This window comes from Salmo salar, chromosome 09 (assembly GCF_965601325.2).
Source record: "Salmo salar chromosome 09, fSalSal1, whole genome shotgun sequence".
NCBI lineage: Eukaryota > Metazoa > Chordata > Actinopteri > Salmoniformes > Salmonidae > Salmo > Salmo salar.
In genome coordinates this window covers 41,918,852-41,941,319 of record NC_138299.1, presented here as the reverse complement: position 1 = coordinate 41,941,319, position 22,468 = coordinate 41,918,852, and the positions used below count along the sequence as shown (strand labels likewise).

Sequence of the window (22,468 nt, the reverse complement as noted above, 5' to 3'; positions counted from 1 at the left end):
GGTCCTGCACAGTCATAATCTAATCATTCCCATGACTGAGGCAGGAGGAGCAGAGACCCAATCTGCCTTTCCTTCTCCCCTCTTCTAGTCTCTCTATCCCACTCTTTCACTCTCTTTTTCTGGGAGTCCCTCTCCTAATCTAGACATGGGCGGGCGGGCGGGCGGGCGGGCAGGCTGGCAGGCAGGCAGGCAGGCAGGCAGGCGTAGGATAGTCAGAGACACACAGTAACTCTGTTCTCATACAGAGGAATGTCTGCTCTGTTGGCAGGTCAATAGGTAGGTGATCGGGGGTTGTGTGGAAGTTGTATGCTGGTTGTGTTCTCTAAAAGGTTGTGGGAGAGTTGTGTGCGTTTATTGGTCGAGTCAAAGTTGTGTAGGCCTACAGTTATGTTGTTGTTCTCTAGGGAAAAGGTTGTCTTTGTGTGTTGTATGACTAAGGTCAGCAACCTTTTTATTCAACAGAGTGAAAGACATGTACCTTATCATCTAACACTGATAGCATTCGATTGGCTCATTCAGATCATCTGATCATTGTTCCAGCTCTCAAATACACACACACACACACACACACACACACACACACACACACACACACACACACACACACACACACACACATACGTGCGCACGCATAAGTAATGCAGTATGGTAAATCTTCACAGCTCATAAAAGCAACATGAAGCATATTAACAACAGTCAAAGTAGGTCTGCTCCTACGTGTGTGTGATCGTAGCAGGGTTTCTTGTTCAGCCCACTGGTCAACAGTATTACTCCTAGTAGGAGCAGGAACTATGGACAGGTTTGTTCAATGAAGTGTTTGTTGTCATTCATAGAGAGACTAATAGTTCTCATGCATCAAACGTCTCAGTTAGATGTAAAATTGTGTGACTATGATCTCCTTGGCAAAAACGTCAAAATCAATGACAGATTTCTTGTTTAATCTTAGATGAATTCTGCCTATTTTGAGGAAGTGTTACTGGGTATGTTGTTGCTACGGTGGCTTAAGAGACAAACTTTATATTGACGGGAAAAGTCAGGAGGCAAATTCCCAGTCAAAGCTGAATGAAATTCCCATGCCATACTCACTCCTCCCTCTATTTCTCTGTCTCGTTCCCTCTCTCTTTCACCCTCACTTCCTTGGTTCTCCAATCTTATTCGCCTGTCTCTCTTTTTCTCCATAGCAATATCCAAAGCGCTACCCCCCACCACACCCTGCTTCTCTCTCTCCCTCTTTGTCTGTCTTTGTGCCACAGAGTTGCTCTCTCTGCTCAGTGTAGTCAGGTTGGGTGGTAAGAGGGGAATGTATAGCGGAGACGATGGGTTTTACAGAGTGTGGGAGATGAGAGTGTGAGGGCTTTTTAGGAAGAAGAGTGCGGAGCACGAGTCTGTGTGTGTGTGAATGTCTGTGGGGGTGAGCTTCTCTTGTGTCACATTCCAGCTTCCAGGACTCGATCCCTGCCTGCTGAGAGACGGACCTGGAAAACTTTGGAAAATCATTCTTGGAAAACTGTGATTGGAAGCTGGAAAGTCTTGTAAAACCATCCCTGTATCTCTTTGTGACTTCAAATTGTTGCTGTAGGAGTGACTCCCTCTCTGCTGCTGTTGTTTTTGGGTCTCTGGGCTTTGGATAGTGGTCTCACTGGAGCCGCGCTGACGCTCTCCGGATTACTACGGCAGAGGAGAGGAGGGGAGAGAACATGGAACTTCAAACGTGTTTCATTGGAAGGGATTTATAATCTGGATCATGGATATGTAAGTATGAACAGTACTAGAGTTTTTAGTCAACAAGTAACTGCAGTCTTTTCTATATGTAAATGGCATCCATAATATAAATACATCTGGCTTTAGACCTAAATATAGCACTGCTAGCACCACAATGCTTGTTGAGAGTGATATTGCAAACGTCTTGGATAATAGAAAACGTTGTGCTGCCATGTTTATTGACCTATGCAAAGCTTTTGACAGTGTTGATTTTGGAACTCTGTTAAATCAGCTGTCTTCGATTGGACTGGGCTCTGATGTTTGCTTATGGTTCAATAATTATCTCCATGAAAGAACCCAAGTCATCATGGCAGATGGAATCAAATCTAAGTTTCTAATGCTTCAAAAAGGTGTCCCATAAGGCTCAGTACTATCTCCGCTATTGTTTAATATCTATATTAATAACATCAATGACAAAATGAGAAATTGTCAAATTCATTTATACTCTGATGATACTGTGTTGTACTCCATTGCTCCTACTATTGGCCAAGCATTTTCAAATTTGAAATCTGATTTTCTGGTACTTCAGAAGACACTTTTTGATCTTAAATTGGTGCTAAATGCTAACAAAACAAAATATATTCTCTTCTCTAGACTACATCATTTTTTATCTACAGTTGCAAGAAAAAGTATGTGAACCCTTTGGAATTACCTGGATTTCTGCATAAATTTGTAAAAAAATGTTATCTGATCTTCCCCTAAGTCAAAACAATAGACACAAACAATGTGCTAAAGCTAATAACTTGTCTATATTGAATACATCATTTAAACATTCACAGTGTAGGTTGGAAAAAGTATGTGAACCCCAAGGCTAATGACTTCTCCAAAAGATAATTGGAGTCAGGAGTCAGCTAAACCTGGAGTCAATGAGACGAGATTGGAGATGTTGGTTAGAGCTGCCTTGCCCGATAAAAAACACTCACAAAATGTGAGTTTGCTATTCACATGAAGCATTGCCTGATGTGAACCATGCCTCAAACAAAAGAGATCTCAGAAGACCTAAGATTAAGAATTGTTGACTTGCATAAAGCTGGAAAGGGTTACAAAAGTATCTCTAAAAGCCTTGATATTCATCAGTCCACTGTAAGACAAATTGTCTATAAATTGAGAAAGTTCAGCACTGTAGCTACTCTCCCTAGGAGTGGATGTCCTGCAAACATAACTGCAAGAGCACAGCGCAGAATGCTCAATGAGGTTAAGAAGAATCCTAGAGTGTCAGTCAAAGACTTACAGAAATCTCTGGAACATGCTAACATCTCTGTTGACGAGTCTACGATATGTAAAACACTAAACAAGAATGGTGTTCATGGGAGGACACCACGGAAGAAGCTACTACTGTCCAAAAAAAAAACATTTCTGCACGTCTGAAGTTCGCAAAAGAGCACCTGGTTGTTCCAGAGCGCCACTGGCAAATATTCTGTGGACAGATGAAACTACAGTTGAGTTGTTTGGAAGGAACACACAACACTATGTGGAGAGAAAAAGGCACAGCACACCAACGTCAAAACCTCATCCCAACTGTAAAGTATGGTGGAGGGAGCATCATGGTTTGGGCTGCTTTGCTGCCTCAGGGCCTGGAAAACTTGCTATCATTGACGGAAAAATGAATTCCCATGTTTATCAAGACATTTTGCAGGAGAATGTTAGGCTATCTGTCCGACAATTGAAGCTCAACAGAAGTTGGGTGATGCAACAGGACAACGACTTAAAACACAGAAGTAAATCAACAACAGAATGGCTTCAACCGAAGAAAATATGTCTTCTGGAGTGGCCCAGTCAGAGTCCTGACCTCAACCCGTTTGAGATTCTGTGGCATGACCTCGAGCACGGTTCACACCAGAAATCCCAAGAATATTGCTGAACTGAAACAGTTTTGTAAAGAGGAATGGTCCAAAATTCCTCCTGACTGTTGGACAGGTCTGATCCGCAACTACAGAAAACATTTGGTTGAGGTTATTGCTGCCAAAGGAGGGTCAACCAGTTATTAAATCCAAGGGTTCACATACTTTTCCCACCCTGCACTGTGAATGTTTACACGGTGTGTTCAATAAAGATATAAAAACGTATAATTGTTTGTGCGTTATTAGTTTAAGCACACTGTGTTTGTCTATTGTTGTGACCTTGATGAAGTGAAGATCCAATTTTTGAACCAATTTATGCAGAAATCCAGGTATTTCCAAAGGGTTCACATACTTTTTCTTGCCACTGTAAATGACTATAAAATTAGTAGGCTAAATGGTATAGAAATGGAGCTAGTTCCTTATTATACATATCTTGGTATATGCCTAGATGACAAGTTGTCTTTCAAAACACATATCTGAGCTGGTTAGAAAGTTGAAGTTTAAGATTTGGTTTATTTTACAGAAACAAAAGCCTGCTCATCATCTGCTAATAGAAAGAAAATGGTTCAGTCTACCTTTATGTGTGTATTGGATTATGGGGAAGTTAGTTACATGCATGCTGCAGCGTCCACACTTAAACCCTTGGATGCTGTATATCATTATGCCCTGAGGTTCATTACTGGCTCTGGTTTTAAAACTCACTACTGTTCCTTATATCTAGAAGTAGGTTGGGTCTTTTTAACCGACAGAAGAGAGCAGCAGTTTGTTATTTATCTATAAAGCGTTAATGCAACAAAAAAACACGTCCAGTGTATCTGACATCTCTAATCTCTTATAGAATTACTAATTATAAAACTAGGTCAATGAATTACATTACTTTCAGATCCCCCCCAGTTTCTACACAGATCGGAAAATGCGCTTTCAGTTATGCTGCACCTTACATGTAGAACAATTTACCAAAAACTCTTAGAATATATGTCCCGGTCCCTCCGTGGGAAATAAAAATAATTCTGTTAAATGTTAATTGTGGATGTTTTTCTTAATGCGTATATATGTCTTGTGTCTGTGTATTTGTACATATATGTACTTTTTCTTTGTATTGAAAACAGGACCCAGTTGATCCCCTGTATGAATAAAATGAATAATAATAATAGTTAACGTTAATGTTTCTTTAACGTTTCTGATGGATGAGTTGGAAATAGGACATACATGTGTGACGTTGTGTGTGTGACGTTGTGTGTGTGTGACAGTGTGTGTGTGTGTGTATGTGTGTGTGTGTGTTTTAGGGTGTGTGTGTTGGATAATGTGTGGTATCTAGAGAAGCATAATAACAGTGTGTGTGTGTGTGTGTGTGTGTGTGTGTGTGTGTGTGTGTGTGTGTGTGTGTGTGTGTGTGTGTGTGTGTGTGTGTGTGTGTGTGTGTGTGTGACAGTGTGTGTGTGTACATGTGTGTGTGTGTGTGTTTTAGGGTGTGTGTGTTGGATAATGTGTGGTATCTAGAGAAGCATAATAACAGTGTGTGTGTGTGTGACAGTGTGTGTGTGTGTGTACATGTGTGTGTGTGTTTTAGGGTGTGTGTGTTGGATAATGTGTGGTATCTAGAGAAGCATAATAACAGTGTGTGTGTGTGACAGTGTGTGTGTGTGTACATGTGTGTGTGTGTTTTAGGGTGTGTGTGTTGGATAATGTGTGGTATCTAGAGAAGCATAATAACAGTGTGTGTGTGTGTGACAGTGTGTGTGTGTGTGTATATGTGTGTGTGTGTTTTAGGGTGTGTGTGTTGGATAATGTGTGGTATCTAGAGAAGCATAATAACAGTGTGTGTGTGTGTGACAGTGTGTGTGTGTGTGTACATGTGTGTGTGTGTTTTAGGGTGTGTGTGTTGGATAATGTGTGGTATCTAGAGAAGCATAATAACAGTGTGTGTGTGTGTGTGTGTGTGTGTGTGTGTGTGTGTGTGTGTGTGTGTGTGTGTGTGTGTGTGTGTGTGTGTGTGTGTGTGTGACAGTGTGTGTGTGTGTACATGTGTGTGTGTGTTTTAGGGTGTGTGTGTTGGATAATGTGTGGTATCTAGAGAAGCATAATAACAGTGTGTGTGTGTGACAGTGTGTGTGTGTGTATATGTGTGTGTGTGTTTTAGGGTGTGTGTGTTGGATAATGTGTGGTATCTAGAGAAGCATAATAACAGTGTGTGTGTGTGTGACAGTGTGTGTGTGTGTACATGTGTGTGTGTGTTTTAGGGTGTGTGTGTTGGATAATGTGTGGTATCTAGAGAAGCATAATAACAGTGTGTGTGTGTGTGTACATGTGTGTGTGTGTTTTAGGGTGTGTGTGTTGGATAATGTGTGGTATCTAGAGAAGCATAATAACAGTGTGTCCTCCTCACTCCACCGCTGGCTGTGGGTTGGGCTGCAGGGTGTAGGAAACACACAGCCACTGGCACCAGCAGAGAGTCAGTAGAATTCATTTATCAATGGGGGGGGTTCAGAAAGGTCTGATGCCACATATCAGAGGGAACTCATGGGGGGGATGAGATGAATCAGTTACAGTGAAAATATCCGCTACTCTCACTCTCAGCACTAAATCTACAAACTTATACTATTTCCCTTTCTTACTCTCACTCTCCATCTTTGTCTGTATTCCCATTCGCTCTTTAAGCAGATTCATGAGATGATAAAGGGATCCTTCAGGATTTTGGTAATGAACCCATTTATCTACTTCCCCAGAGCCAGATTAACTCATGGATAACATTTTTATGTCTCTGCGTTCAGTTTGAAGGAAGTTGCTATCTCGTGATAGCTCAATTGCTAACTAGCGTTAGCGCAATGACTGGAAGTTAATGACTGGAAGTCTATGGTAACTGCTAGCATGCTAGTAGATACCATAGACTTCCAGTCATTGCGCTAACACTAGTTAGCATTGGCAAGAGAAACTACCTCCCACTTCATTCATACTGGATGCAGAGACATAAGAATGATATCCAGGAGTTCATCTGATTCTGGGGAAGTAGATAAAGGGCTTCATTGCCTAAATCCCAAAGTATCCCTTTAAAAGCAGAAAGAGAGGAAAGGCCAATGTCACTATGCATCAGTCTCAGAGTCAACACAGGCATGCTTTTTGGGCTAAATTTGGTCTGGAAGCTGGAGGCATGGTTTCTCTGGAATATTAAGGCCAGGGTGGTCAGAGCTCTGTGTGTGTGTGTGTGTGTGTGTGTGTGTGTGTGTGTGTGTGTGTGTGTGTGTGTGTGTGTGTGTGTGTGTGTGTGTGTGTGTGTGTGGTGTGTGTGTGTGTGTGTGTGTGTGTGTGTGTGTGTGTGTGTGTGTGTGTGTGTGTGTGTGTGTGTGTGCGTGTGTGCGTGTGTACGTGTTTTGTCATGATTCTTCACACACTGGTCAGAGTCATTCCAAAGTAGGGTAGGAGTTGAGCAGTGTAGGAGAGAAAGCCCAGTTTAAAACAGCACAGGGACTCTGCACTACATTGGACTATTGTGCTGTAAGACACTGTGTGTCTGTCTGTCTCTTGGTCTGTCTGCATACATCTTTATGTTTTACCAAAGCGATAGGTTTTAGTCTGCACCAGCTTTTCTACAGAAAGAGAGTGGCGACTTGAAGAAGAAAACTGAGAGAGGAGACATACACATAGAAAGAGGAGAAAACGAATTAGAAGGATAAGAAAGAATGAACTGTTGAGTGTTTAGTCGAGTCAGTCTAACTGTATCAGACTGTAATCCGTTTAGTTGAATGTTCTAACGAACTGTAACGATGTCTAACGAGCTGAAACCACCTTTAATTAACAAGGCGTGTGTGAGCCGAGTCTGGCTCTTATAAAACTCACCTATCTTATCAGCTCAGTCTGATTGATAAGGAAATCTGACAAACCATGCATAGATATTTAGTAGATTTAATTTCACCTTCAGCTGATCTGTGATCAGTTTTCAGTTTATCTGTTCAGTTTTCAGCTGATCTTGTCAGTTTTCAGCTGATCTGTGGTCAGTTTTCAGCTCTGTTGTTCTCTTGTGCTCTCCTTTCTCTCTCTCCATCCATCACAAAGCTGCATTCCTGGATTGTTTCACTGACACCTTATCATTAACTCAGCCTGAGGTCGCACACGCGCACACACACAGGCCACGCAGAGGGATGGGATGGCCTCTGACACCCAGACCTGAATTAAGCATGATTGACGGGTGGAGAGAGAGATGGAGAAAGGAAGCGATATGGAAAGAGAAGGAGAGAGAGATTTTTAAAGGGTGGTGTTCAGCCTGAGATTGTGTTTTGTTTTTCTAATGAGGGTGAGAAGGTCAGCCCCAAGGAAGGAACACACACACAGACCCTACTTCCCATCTCAACCAGCTGTGATACTGTGTCTGCATTTACACAGGCAGCCCAATTTTGATCAATAGCTTGTCTAAACGCAGTAGCCTACAGTCCCCTGTTCCTCATTTTCTGTACTGTCAGTATTATCTCCATGGAGGATAGATTAAAGACATGCTCCTGAACAGATTAAAGACATGTTCTGGAACAGATTAAAGACATGTTCTGGAACAGATTAAAGACATGCTCTGGAACAGATTAAAGACATGTTCTGGAACAGATTTAAGACATGTTCTGGAACAGATTAAAGACATGTTCTGGAACAGATTAAAGACATGTTCTGGAACAGATTAAAGACATGTTCTGGAACTTTGGCGACTACCAAGTATTCTTTAACCCCTGTGCGGCCTCGACATCCAGCGAAAAATCATATCGCCATTAGCATAACAAAATGTAATACTTTTTTTTTTTCAATATTTTTTTCAAATTATATCATTTTATAGATACACCTCTCCTGAATCGAACCACGTTGTCCGATTTCAAAAAGGCTTTACAGCAAAAGCAAAACATTAGATTATGTTAGAGGAGTATATCGTAAAAGTAGCCACATAGCCATTTTCCGACCAACCACATGCATCACAAATAACCAAAAAACAGCTAAATGCAGCACTAACCTTTAACAATCTTCATCAGATGACACACCTAGGACATCATGTTACACAATACATGCATTCTTTTGTTCGATAAAGTTCATATTTATATATAAAAATAGCATTTTACATCGGTGCGTAACGTTGACTAACTATTTTCCCTCAAATGCATCCGATGAAACAGAGCTACAATTTACTAAATTACTATTCGAAAACATTTTTAAAATGTAATACTGTCATTCTAAGATTTATAGATGAATATCTCTTGAAAGCACCTGTAATGCCAGATTTAAAATTAACTTTACTGGGCGATGAAAGGGGATGCGATACTCTGAAAAATAGGCTAACGTTACAGGTCAGCGCCATCTTGGAACAATCGCATATCACATCTAGTCTTGTATACTATTGTCAATAATCCCTTACCTTTGGTTGTCTTCATCAGAAAGCACTTCCAGGAATCCCAGGTCCACTACAAATGTATTTTCGTTCGAAAAAAATACTCCTTTATGTTCCAAGAGCTTGTTCTTGTTAGCGCGTCTGAAGGCTGATCCAAATGCTCCGTCGGCCGCGGGACAGCCATTTCGAGAAAAAGCATTTTTTTTCCATTTAGGTTCGTTCAAACATGTCAAACGTTGTATAACATAAATCTTCAGGGCGTTTTTCAACAAGAGAGCCAATAAGATTCAAGGAGGATGATTGCATTGTCTTTCAAAACGTTTTGAAAGGGGAGGGAAGCCAGGGCCGCCGGTGATGGCCCTCCTCATGTGACCAAATTCAACAGCGTCTCATTCATTCAGTTTTAACAGTAGGAGACTCAAACCACTTTGTAAAGACTGGGGACATCTAGTGGAAGCAATAGGAAGTGCTCAATGAACCATAGCTCACGGTGTGATTAATAGGCAACGTGATGAAGTTGAGTTCGCAATTCAGAATTCCACTATCTGTTTCGATCTGTCACGGGGTTTTGACTGCCATATGAGTTCTGTTATACTCACAGACACCATTCAAACAGTTTTAGAAACTTTAGGGTGTTTTCTATCCACAAGTATTAATTATATGCATATCCTAGCTTCTGAGTTTGAGTAGTAGGCCGTTTAAAATGGGCATGAATTTTTTTCAAAATGCGCTGTGGCGCCCCCTATCCTAGGCGACCGTCAAGAGGTTAAACCTCCCGCTTTGGGCTGAATGAGTCAATGTGTAGTTCATATGTGCATAATCTATGAGTATAATTACTGGCTTACTTCAATTAGCCACAAAATCTCTAGTTTGAAAGCGACTGTTTTCTGGAAACTGTGCTGCACCATTTTCCCTACATTTTCCCCTCGTGAGCCAGCCTCCTTGAAATTTGAGTTCCAGCCAATCAGCTTTATCCCTCGCCATTTCAAATCAAATCAAATGTTATTTGTCACATGTACCGAATACAACAGGTGTAGACTTTACAGTGAAATGCTTACTTACAAGCCCTTAACCAACAATGCAGTTTAAAAAAAATACCTACAGAAAATAAGAATAACAAATAAAAGTAACAAATAATTAAAAGCAGAAGTAAAATAACAATAGCGAGGCTATATACAGGGGGTACCGGTACAGAGGGAATGTGTGGGGGCACCGGTTAGTCGAGGTAATTGAGGTAATATGTACATGTAGGTAGAGTTATTAAAGTGACTATGCAGCTAGATAATAACAGAGAGCAGCAGCAGAGTAAAAGGGGGGGGGGGGCAATGCAAATAGTCTGGGTAGCCATTTGATTAGATGTTCAGGAGTCTTATGGCTTAGGGGTAGAAGCTGTTTAGAAGCCACATGGACCTAGACTTGGTGCTCTGGTACCGATTGCCATGCGATAGCAGAGAGAACAGTCTATGACCAGGGTGGCTGGAGTCTTTGACAATTTTTAGGGCCTTCCTTTGATACTGCCTGGTATAGAGGTCCTGGATGGCAGAAAGCTTGGCCCCAGTGATGTACTGGGCCGTATGCACTACCCTCCGTAGTGCCTACATTGACTCTGTACCGGTACCCCCTGTATATAGCCTCCACATTGACTCTGTACCGGTACCCCCTGTATATAGCCTCCACATTGACTCTGTACCGGTACCCCCTGTATATAGCCCCGCTATTGTTATTTACTGCTGCTCCTAAATTATTTGTTTTTCTTATCTCCTACTTTTTTTTGTTGGTATTTTCTTAAAACTGCATTGTTGGTTAAGGGCTTGTAAGTAAGCATTTCACTGTAAATACCTGTTGTATTTGCCGCATGTGATAAATAAAAAATTGATGTTTGTGTGTAGATGGAAGGATGATCTGCAGGACCAGAGGTTGCTAGCACTTAGCCCCAGCTCAGCCTATAACAAGGTAAGTTCTGTAGTAGGTTGACAGGGCTAGCACTTAGCCCCAGCTCAGCCTATAACAAGGTAAGTTCTGTAATAGGTTGACAGGGCTAGCACTTAGACCCAGCTCAGCCTATAACAAGGTAAGTTCTGTAGTAGGTTGACAGGGCTAGCACTTAGCCCCAGCTCAGCCTATAACAAGGTAAGTTCTGTAGTAGGTTGACAGGGCTAGCACTTAGCCCCAGCTCAGCCTATAACAAGGTAAGTTCTGTAGTAGGTTGACAGGGCTAGCACTTAGCCCCAGCTCAGCCTATAACACGGTAAGTTCTGTAGTAGGTTGACAGGGATAGCACTTAGCCCCAGCTCAGCCTATAACAAGGTAAGTTCTGTAGTAGGTTGACAGGGATAGCACTTAGCCCCAGCTCAGCCTATAACACGGTAAGTTCTGTAGTAGGTTGACAGGGATAGCACTTAGCCCCAGCTCAGCCTATAACAAGGTAAGTTCTGTAGTAGGTTGACAGGGATAGCACTTAGCCCCAGCTCAGCCTATAACAAGGTAAGTTCTGTAGTAGGTTGACAGGGCTAGCACTTAGCCCCAGCTCAGCCTATAACAAGGTAAGTTCTGTAGTAGGTTGACAGGGATAGCACTTAGCCCCAGCTCAGCCTATAACAAGGTAAGTTCTGTAGTAGGTTGACAGGGATAGCACTTAGCCCCAGCTCAGCCTATAACAAGGTAAGTTCTGTAGTAGGTTGACAGGGATAGCACTTAGCCCCAGCTCAGCCTATAACAAGGTAAGTTCTGTAGTAGGTTGACAGGGATAGCACTTAGCCCCAGCTCAGCCTATAACAAGGTAAGTTCTGTAGTAGGTTGACAGGGATAGCACTTAGCCCCAGCTCAGCCTATAACAAGGCAGCATCCTGTAACACTCAGTGTGCCACTCATGTGTGTGTCTGTTGTAGATGGGGTGTGCAGTTGTCACCACCTTCTCCTAAGCAACCGCCAAAGACCCACACCAAATGGTCTCTCCAACACTGTCATCATCAGCAGGGTCGATGGCCTGTGGAGCATCGCTGCCAATCAGAAACTCCACGCCAGCCCCAATATGGCCCTGCTGTACAAAGTCAGACTGCCCCTGTTTCACACAGTCCACCATCTTTTTTAATCTGTCAATTTCTTAAAATGTTCAACGAATATCTTCAGTAAACATTTAATCAGAGCAGTTGTTCTCCACTTCCTTTACAGTCCATCTTCATCTCACGCAGCCCATTCACCAGAATGTTTATCCAATGACACGACGCCACTCTTTTTCTTTTCACCAATGCGAAGATAAAACAGAGCCCCATACTCTGTTGTAATGTTCATAAATGAAGCGTCAACATGTTGAATAGCGTCTTCCCTATGAAACACCTACTCCAATTCCTATTCCACAACGCTGCAATTTACAAAACAATGTTCAACTTGCTTCGCGCAGCACAAGAGGGAAGCACAAGTACCAATGTCCTTTGATGAGCAATGGCGCGGGAGATTTGGCTTCTGGATTCTTCTCGTTTCTCTGGGAAAATGTTTGGCACAATCATTGTTCGTTGTCACAGACATAGCACAAGTGATTCCAATAATCCGACATGCTGCATGCAATGATCCGTTAGTCCAATATCCAATGGGAGTTCTTATCCGTGGAACGGTGATTCCCTATGAAAAGCCAGTGGCACGGCAGAGAGCCGTCCATAACACGTCCACACACATACATACATACATACATACTATATATATTTTATATGCCCAATAAATGGTAACTTCACATGAAAAGAGTAATGTATAGAAACTGATTCTTGTGGACGTGTTATGGACGGCTGTCTGCTGTGCCAGCGGCTTTTCATAGAGAATCACCGTTCCTACACTAGTAAGAGCTGTATGTTCTCTCCTCTCACATGTGCTGCCAAGCTGGGTCATCAGTCTCTCTGTGCCGAATGTGGCTGTGCTTCCTGCCACTAGGAAGGCGTATGTCTGGATAACCTGGTTGCTTTTACTGTGTTTGACCTTTACTGATACAATAGCAAGTACAAATTCTTGGTCGCTGGTCACACTATGCCCAACTACTGCTTCTGATGACTGTTCTGCTGTTTCTCATCATTAAGAAGCACACTTGAGTGAGTTTGGCTACATACACCGCATTTGAGATGCTTATTGCAGTCTCTTGACGTGTCCACTTGACAAGCAACCTAAACAAATCCTGTTTCCCTTTAGGAAACCAATCTTCTCCCTGTGGCTCCTTTTCCTAAGTTGTGGACACAGCTCCAATTTGTGACTGTCGTTACAGAACAGACGTGATGTGTTGGCCTTGACTGTGGCCTTTGAGTCTTGCTCCTGGATTGTGTTGGATCTTGAATATCACCGAACACTGGATGTGTGGCCATTCTCACATGTTATTCAATGAACAGGATGAGATCAAGGAGTCTAGCACGCCTGCCATGGCGCTGCTCCTGTAACTCACAAGCAACCGACCTCCATCTCTCCCTGAGCTTGTAGGGTAGTTTCAGGATACAATTGGCTCAGCGTCGTCCGGGTTACGGTTTGGCCGGGGTAGGCCGTCATTGTAAATAAGAATTTGCTCTTATCTGACTTGCCTAGTTAAATAAAAATGAAAATAAAAATAAAAAGTAAAAATACTGGTAACCCATCGATGGTCTCCATGGAAACGAAAAATGAATAAAATAAAAAAGATTTTTTTTAAGCTGGAGGCCAGATCCATATCTTCCACTGCATTACAACAACCTCTGAGGTATAACACATAGGCATGTAATGCCTTGTGGTCTTGGGATTTTATTGCTAGGCCAGCTAAAAGCCTTCTCCATGTATGCATTGGCAATCTTGTATTCATTACCGTAAATCTCCTGTAATAAGCCCTTGGTTTTCTGATAGCCCCTATCCTAACTAGCTCTCGATCCTGCCCTCTAGTGTAGGTCTGAGATCCTGTATCTCTCTGCCATTTCCTCAAAGTAGTCCTTGTATTGTTGTTGAGTTGGCATTTCTTTCTTCCCCTGCAGATGTCAAGACCGTGAGCTTTGCTGAGGCAGCTGCTATTTCAGTTTGCAGCTCAAGTCTCCCTGTTTTCCTCTATCTTTTGTTGGTTTAATTCCTCCTCCTCGTCCTCTAGATGGGTTTAATTCCTCCTCCTTATCCTCTAGATGAGTTTAATTCCTCCTCCTTATCCTCTAGATGGGTTTAATTCCTCCTCCTTATCCTCTAGATGGGTTTAATTCCTCCTCCTTATCCTCTAGATGGGTTTAATTCCTCCTCCTTATCCCCTAGATGGGTTTAATTCCTCCTCCTTATCCTCTAGATGGGTTTATTCCTCCTCCTTATCCTCTAGATGGGTTTAAATCCTCCTCCTTATCCTCTCGATGGTGTTTGAACTTGAGAGCATCAGCCTGTGTTGTTAATGCTGCTCTGTCAGCCTCTGCTGGGATGCAGGCTGAGGATGTGAAGGGTTCACCTGAGCGTGAACTCCTGTTAGACCTGCGGCTGGAGGTTTGGGACACACTGTCAGTAGGTTTAACATCATCTTTCTCACCAGGGTATTTATCAGGTTTCTCTGGTGCTGAGGCTGTACCTGAAATCCATTTGGACACAGTAACAAGAAATGCCTTAATAAGCTGCCATTTGGGTTCATAACAATTCAACCTATTTTTTTTTATTTATTTCATCCTCAGGTATCTTTTGATGATAGGAATCGATAACATCTTTGAATCTATTCAACATTTCAATGAACTGGAGCATTTTATAACATTTTTTTACTACTTCAACATTCTTATTGTCAGTCATCAGATCAGTAACAATGTTCATTTTGAAAGTCAGATTTCCCAGTTTACTTCTGGATTTGCGCATTTGGGAAACGTTCTCCTTCAAGGCCATTCCTGATAAAGGCTCCTCCACTAGCGCCATGTTGCCCCACATACACAACGCTCTCTGCAGTGGGAGAATTCTCTTCAGTCATATCCCTCAATAGGCGATCACATCAATATCTATTTCAACATGTAACCATGAACATGCATCAACAAGCGCTCCGGTGCACTGCGCTCCTTTAACAGTGTCACTATATCAATCATCTTCACACTTCAATGAATTAGGCAGCGGAGATTGGAAATCGGATTCTGTGGATTCGATCCTTTGTCCAAATAAATCACTCCAATAGCAACATTTCCATTACTTTGAATGCATGATAAATGTAGGCATAAACACTTCCATGTACCCATCAATCAGTGCAGAAGTTTGTGCATTTCTTTTCTACTCCATTCCTTGGTTATATGTCTTTCCAAACATTCCAGTTTTTAAATTCCAACAAAGTATTTTCCAGCTAAGTATTTTGACTAAATGTAGTGGCTAAATTGTCCAATATAATTGTCCCAATACAATTTCCATTCTAATTCCATTCTTAGCCACAATGGAGAGTTGTGAAATGTTAGTCTTCACGCAGACAAATCCAATGCCCAGAGTTTGATTCAAGTTGAAAATTAATAATCCATTTATTTTGATGTTCTTCTGCATACAAAAATGTAAAGAAAACTCTACCAAAACTAATTCTGATCATTCAAACTGAAGGAACATACAGCATGGTAAACATTGTCTGGTATGGTCAAAAGACTGTGCTGCCATTCCAGTCACTCCCAGAAGGCATTGGAGCATGTCTGCCTTTCAACTGTATTCTCCATTGGCCGGTAGAGGGGGTACACACACATACAACAGAAATTCAACATGAATTGGAAACATACAAAATTGTACAATATAACCTATTTGGCTCCTACACAGTGCTTTCTCTCATGTTTAAGTTTTTTCCTTCTTTCTGGTGCATGTGTGTGTGTGTGTGTGTGCGTGCGTGTGTGTGTGCGCATGCGTGAGTGCATGTGTGTGTGCGTGTGTGTGTGTGCATGCGTGAAGGAGAGGAGAGGAGACATACCAAGGCTGCTGTATTTTCTGTCTGTAATATGAGTCCTACGTGTGTAGGACGGAAGAGAACGAGAGGTGGAGAGGGGGAATGGATGAGAAGGAGAAAGTGGGGGGAGGGGGAGAGGGGGAACGGAAGAGAGGGAGAAAGTGGGGGGAAGGGGAGAGGGGGAATGGAAGAGAGGGAGAAAGTGGGGGGAAGGGGAGAGGGGGAATGGAAGAGAGGGAGAAAGTGGGGGGAAGGGGAGAGGGGGAATGGAAGAGAGGGAGAAAGTGGGGAGAGGGGGAATGGAAGAGAGGGAGAAAGTGGGGAGAAGGGGAGAGGGGGAATGGAAGAGAGGGAGAAAGTGGGGGGAAGGGGAGAGGGGGAATGGAAGAGAGGGTGCATGTCTGTTCAGGGTTGCATGTCTGTTATTCTGATCAGACAATGACACATGGACCCTATAGCCCACCTTCTCTCTCTCTCTCCCTCTCTCTCCCTCTCCTTGGAGAGGAACCAGGCTTGCCAAACCAGGAAAATCAGTGCTGCCTCGTTATGTTTACAATCTGTCCTTTATGATGTTTTTCTCAGACATATTTCCCTTCACTAAATACTCTCTTTATGTCCTCTCCTTCTGATCAGGGAAACGCCGCTGAGTGGTATTTCTGGGGTAAATCACTGTGTGACTTTGAGAGAACGTTTAGTGGTAGGACTTAGCTTCCAATTACAGAGCCTTTTTGTAGCTTTATTGACTACATACAGATGTAGGATCTTAAGCCAATTTGATACAGCAGGAAAATAACCCTGCAGCTTCAGGAAATGTGAATTATTATGTTGATTATAATGTATCGACATTTTCTGTAGTGGTTGATCCTCCATCTGTGACTATATTGGAATGTTTACAGTGGGGAAAATGGAAACCAATGATTGGGGGGTATTCTACGAGTTTTCCTATGAGCACTCTGTAATTTTCTCTAGCTTCGTCAGACAGCCCCATAATCATCCAGAGACATCAGGGTAGGAGACAGGGTTCGTCGCTGGTTCAATGTTTATGTGATACTTTGATTGAACATGTGGCTAACGAGGAGACAGCAGGATGCAATCATTTCTCAAACTTTCTTGTAAATTATGCAAGAGTTATGAGATCATCTAGAATTATCTGACTTTGTCACTCACTACTCTCTTTTACTCTCTCTCTCTCTCTCTCTCTCACTTTCTCTCTCTCTCTCTCTCTCTCTCTCTCCCTCCCTCCCTCCCTCCCTCCCTCCCTCCCTCCCTCCCTCCCTTTCTGTTTGAACCTTACAGTGACAGAGAAGACTGCTGTCCTGTTCTCAGCTGAGGGGACCAGTGCATATTTCATAGAAGACAGAAGAGAGAACCCAGTTCAGACTTTATGGAAGGGGGTAGCCAGAAATTGTTTCCATAAAACCATATAGAATTGAAGACCACAGTCAGCCAAGTCTGACTTATACACAGAAGATATGAGCCTAGGCCTCTCTCAGGCCAGAGAGAGACAGTTAGTGACATCATCATGAATGCCCCGCCCACAGGAAGCCCCAGCCAAAATATGGAGGTGAAGGTGGTCTCCCAGGAGATGGCTTTGTTTAGCAATGCCCTGGCGGCCTACACCTTCATAGCAGGTAACATTGACTGAAACATCAGGTGTACAGGTGTTCAGGTGTCTGTCAGTGTAACCTGGATAAAAAAATAAATCACTATTTTAATTTTATTTTCTGCTCTCAATCTCTTTGTCTGTCTCTGTCTCTGTTTCTCTGTCTCTCTGTCTCTCTCTGTCTGTCTCTCTCTCTCTCTCTCCTTCTCCTCGCTCTCTCTCTTTCTCTCTCCTCCTCTCTCTCTCTTTATTCTCTCTCTCCTCCTCTCTCTCACCCTCCTCCTCCTCTCTCTCCCTCCTCCATTCTCTCTCTCCCTCTTCCCCCCCTCTCCCTCCTCCTCTCTCCCCCCTCTCTCTCACACTCATCTCTCTCTCTCTCTCGTCTCAGACCAGCCTGAGCGAGTAACTCTGGTGTTTGTTAGTGGTGTGTGTGTGGGTCTCCTCCTCACCCTCTGTGCCCTCGTGGTCCAGATACACTGTCGCACCGACTGTCACTACGGTAACCGACGACGACATCACCCTCAGCATAGCAACAGGGATCACCACCATCACCATGGGGACCATCACTGTCACCACCATCCCCAACCTGGGAACCCTAACACAAGCAATCCCGGCGTAACCACAGAGACGAGCGGAGACAGCGAATCAGTGGACTGGGACGACGGGACTTCTGACCTATCGGCTCGACGACGGAGGCGCTTTGAGAGAATGCTGCTGCACACCAGTGTGTTCACATCCGTAGAAGGTAAATAAATACACACTACGTTGGAAACTCTTAAGTACTTAGTTGTTTTTTTATGGTTAAGTATACAGTGCATTATTTAGTTAATGTTGTTGTTTTGGTTGTGTTTTGGTCTGTAGAGTTGGAGCGAGCTCAGAGGGTTGAGGAGAGAGAGAGGATCATTCAAGAGATCTGGATGAATGGACATCCTGACGTCAACACTGTCACACGCAGCCTCAACAGATACTACTGACAGGGACAGAGAAAACAGGGCGAAAAAGAGATGGATAGACAGACAAACGGATGAGGAGAAAGAGGAAGGATAGGGATAATATATACTTTTAGACAAGGTAGCATCGAGAGGCTCATGAAGCACAGGTGTGGACGGGACTGTTAGCCAGGGAGAGAGGAGACAATGACACTGGGCCACAGAACCAGACTGATGTTACGACGGGATATGAACCCGGGGTCCCCCATTGGAGAAACCAACTTCTTGACCATTAGACCAAGAGGAAATGACCAAGACCATGACCTGACTCCACTACACTTAACCCGCAGCTTTTAGATCTGTGATGGGGCAAGTAGGGAATGAGAATGCCTCCTGATTGTGGCCCAGGATGGTTCCTCCGGGGTCAAACCCCTTTCAAATACTGAGATGGATGATGTCACCACCCCGTGGGCACACTGTGACCTTCCTGACACCATCCCCATCACCGTTGACAAAGGCCCACAATTCACCTCTGTGGAATACTCTGATTTCCTAGCCGAACGTTCCGCACTACGTTGTACCTGACTGGCACGGTCATACACAGCACGGTTCACTACCAGGACAAGGACCACAGAGAAAATCTGTTAACTAAAACATTTCATGTTTGCCTTCACTCAACCTTAATGTGTATTTAACTGATCCACTCTTGTCTTTTGTAAATAAATTCATTTTCATAAAATAGCATAAAATAGCAACACTTTGTTCGTTTGTCTCAGGGATGCTTTTAAGGGTTGTTGTAGGGGAAAATGTTGTTTTGTATCTTTAAGATGAAGCAACAATCATTCCTCAGAGAGACTGTGACTATAAAACTATGTGTGGTTGGTTGTCAGCAGAGGAGTGTTAATTAGGGACCCTTAGTCACCACAGACAGAGGAGTGTTAATTAGGGACCCTTAGTCACTACAGACAGAGGAGTGTTAATTAGGGACCCTTAGTCACTACAGACAGAGGAGTGTTAATTAGGGACCCTTAGTCACTACAGACAGAGGAGTGTTAATTAGGGACCCTTAGTCACTACAGACAGAGGAGTGTTAATTAGGGACCCTTAGTCACCACAGACAGAGGAGTGTTAATTAGGGACCCTTAGTCACTACAGACAGAGGCAGTGCTCCAATCCAATCCAGTCAGCTCCTGAACAGTTCCCTTCAGTCCCCCTATAGCCCTTCAGAAGGATAGATGGAGCCACCACCATATCGCAATAATACAAATGTGTTAGGTGCTTATTTCACACACATGCTTGTCTGAATTGGATAATATTTATTTTCTTCATATCCCAACTGAGACACACACATAGAGGGTCAGCCATTTCTAACGCCGATCTGGTCCCTTCAGCTCTGCTAACACTGAAGCGGTAGCTAGACTCTCTACGATACGTGTTGCTTTTGGAGTGACGTGTGGTGGTGCAACACTACCTGGTGATGTTTTTAATGGGGTATCACAGGGTAAACTGTGCAACACTACATCGTGACGTTTTTAATGGGGTATCAAAAGGTAAACTGTGCAACAATACATTGTGATGTTTTTAATGGGGTGTCACAGGGTAAACTGTGCAACACTACATTTTGATGTTTTTAATGGGGTATCACAAGGTAAACTGTGCAACACTACATCGTGATGTCTTTAATGGGGTATCAAAAGGTAAACTGTGCAAGAATACATTGTGATGTTTTTAATGGGGTATCGCAAGGTAAACTGTACAACACTACATTGTGATGTTTTTAATGGAGTATCACAAGGTAAACTGTGCAACACTAGATTGTGATGTTTTTAATGGGGTGTCACAGGGTAAACTGTGCAATACTACATCGTGATGTTTTTAATGGGTTATCACAGGGTAAACTGTGCAACAATACATTGTGATGTTTTTAATGGGGTATCACAGGGTCAACTGTGCAACAATACATCGTGATGTTTTTAATGGGGTATCAAAAGGTAAACTGTGCAACACTAGATTGTTATGTTTTTAATGGGGTATCACAAGGTAAACTGTGCAATACTACATTGTGATGTTTTTAATGGGGTATCACAAGGTGAACTGTGCAACAATACATTGTGATGTTTTTAATGGGGTATCACAAGGTAAACTGTGCAACACTACATTGTGATGTTTTTAATGGGGTATCACAAGGTAAACTGTGCAACACTACATTGTGATGTTTTAATGCAGTATCAGGGTAAACGGTGCAGCACAATAGTATTATCTCTGCATCATTTCTGGGTGTTTCCCCTAGCTTGTCGCCGGTATTGGAGAAACTGTGTGTAAAGTGAACACTTGTTTCTCTGTGAGAGAGGTTCTCTATGTACAGTATGTATGCATCCTTCCTCTCTACCTTGAAGTAACCACATATCTGAGATAGGTGCATAGGTGAACACAGTAGGGTTGAGGATAGGTGAACACAGTGGGATAGAGGTTAAAGCAGTAGGATAGGTGAACGCAGTAGGAGAGAGGATAGGTGAACGCAGTAGGATAGAGGATAGGTAAACGCAGTAGGATAGAGGATAGGTAAACGCAGTAGGATAGAGGATAGGTGAAAGTAGTAGGATAGAGGATAGGTGAACGCAGTAGGATAGAGGATAGGTGAACACAGTAGGATAAAGGATAGGTGAAAGTAGTAGGATAGAGGTTTTGCCACCTTGCTCTCACTTATACAATCATTATACAGATCAGTGGTTTCCTCAAGGAAGGGACAAAAGAAATACAATTGAATTGAAGGATACTATTTAAGCACTCAAACAGGGAGTGGATGACTGAGACCAACACTCTGCCCATTAATTGAAGAATAAAACCCTCTAGAAGCAAATGATGTGCCTGTTCTGTTCTGCCCTGTCTTGTTCTGGTCTGTGCTGCCTTGTTCTGGTCTGTGCTATCCGGTTCTGGTCTGTCCTGTTCTGATCTGTCATGTTCTGTTCTGGTCTGTCCTGTTCTGTTCTGGTCTGTCTTGTTCTGGTCTGTGCTGCCTTGTTCTGGTCTGTGCTGCCTTGTTCTGTTCTGGTCTGTCTTGTTCTGGTCTGTGCTGCCTTGTTCTGGTCTGTGCTGTCTTGTTCTGGTCTGTGCTGTCCTGTTCTGGTCTGTCCTGTTCTGGTCTGTCATGTTCTGTTCTGTTCTGGTCTGTCCTGTTCTGTTCTGGTCTGTCCTGTTCTGGTCTGTCATGTTCTGTTCTGGTCTGTCCTGTTCTGTTCTGGTCTGCCCTGTTCTGGTCTGTCCTGTTCTGGTCAGGTCTGTCCTGTTCTGGTCAGGTTTGTCCTGTTTTGTTAAGGTCAGGTCTGTCCTGTTCTGGTCAGGCCTGTTCTGTTCTGGTCAGGTCTGTTCTGTTCTGTTCTGTTCTGGTTAGGTCTGTCCTGCTCTGTTCTGTTCTGGTCAGGTCTGTTCTGTTCAGTTCAGGTCAGGTCTGTCCTGTTCTGGTCAGGCCTGTTCTGTTCAGGTCAGGTCAGGTCTGTCCTGTTCAGGTCTGTTCTGTTCTGTTCTGTTCTGGTCAGGTCTGTCCTGTGAGCTTATACCGCCATCTGCTGTTGACTATAATATACTACACTTTTCCCATCCCTCCAAACTTGGCAGTAGGCATGAAGGCGGCTTCCTCTCCTCATCTCCTTTCCTTCATGTGCATTCAGCACAGATCATTTAACAATTTGATCCATGAATAGCAATTTCTATCTGTAGTGGTCAAGGAATGACATGTCGTCAGCAGTGGTGTAAAGTACTTGAGTAAAAATACTTTAAAGTACTACTTAATTAAGTAGTTTTTGGGGGGTATCTGTACTTTGCTTTACTATTTATATTTATGGCAACTTTTAATTTTACTTCAATACATTCCTAAAGAAAATAATGTACTTTTTACTACATGTATTTTCCCTGACACCAAAAAGTATTACATTTTGACAGGAAAATGTTCCAATATCAGGAGAACATCCCTGGTCATCCCTACTGCCTCTGATCTGGCAGACTCACTAAACACAAATGCTTGGTTTGTAAATGATGTCTGAGTGTTGGAGTGTGCCCCTTGCTATCCGTAAATAAATAAAAACAAGGAAATTGTGCCGTCTGGTTTGCTTAATATGAGGA

At 43.0% G+C, this 22,468-nt stretch overlaps 1 protein-coding gene across 1 annotated transcript; it reads left to right on the top strand.

Annotated features, from left to right (window-relative positions):
- The first annotated feature begins 190 nt into the window (after window positions 1-190).
- LOC106611362 (protein eva-1 homolog A) lies at window positions 191-22,443 on the top strand. Its single transcript, XM_014211519.3, has 4 exons — window positions 191-1,752; window positions 17,114-17,448; window positions 17,809-18,165; window positions 18,282-22,443. Exons 2-4 carry the CDS (start codon window positions 17,340-17,342, stop codon window positions 18,392-18,394), a joined length of 579 nt encoding a protein of 192 aa, XP_014066994.1. The 5' UTR covers window positions 191-1,752; window positions 17,114-17,339; the 3' UTR covers window positions 18,395-22,443.
- Window positions 22,444-22,468: the final 25 nt, after the last annotated feature.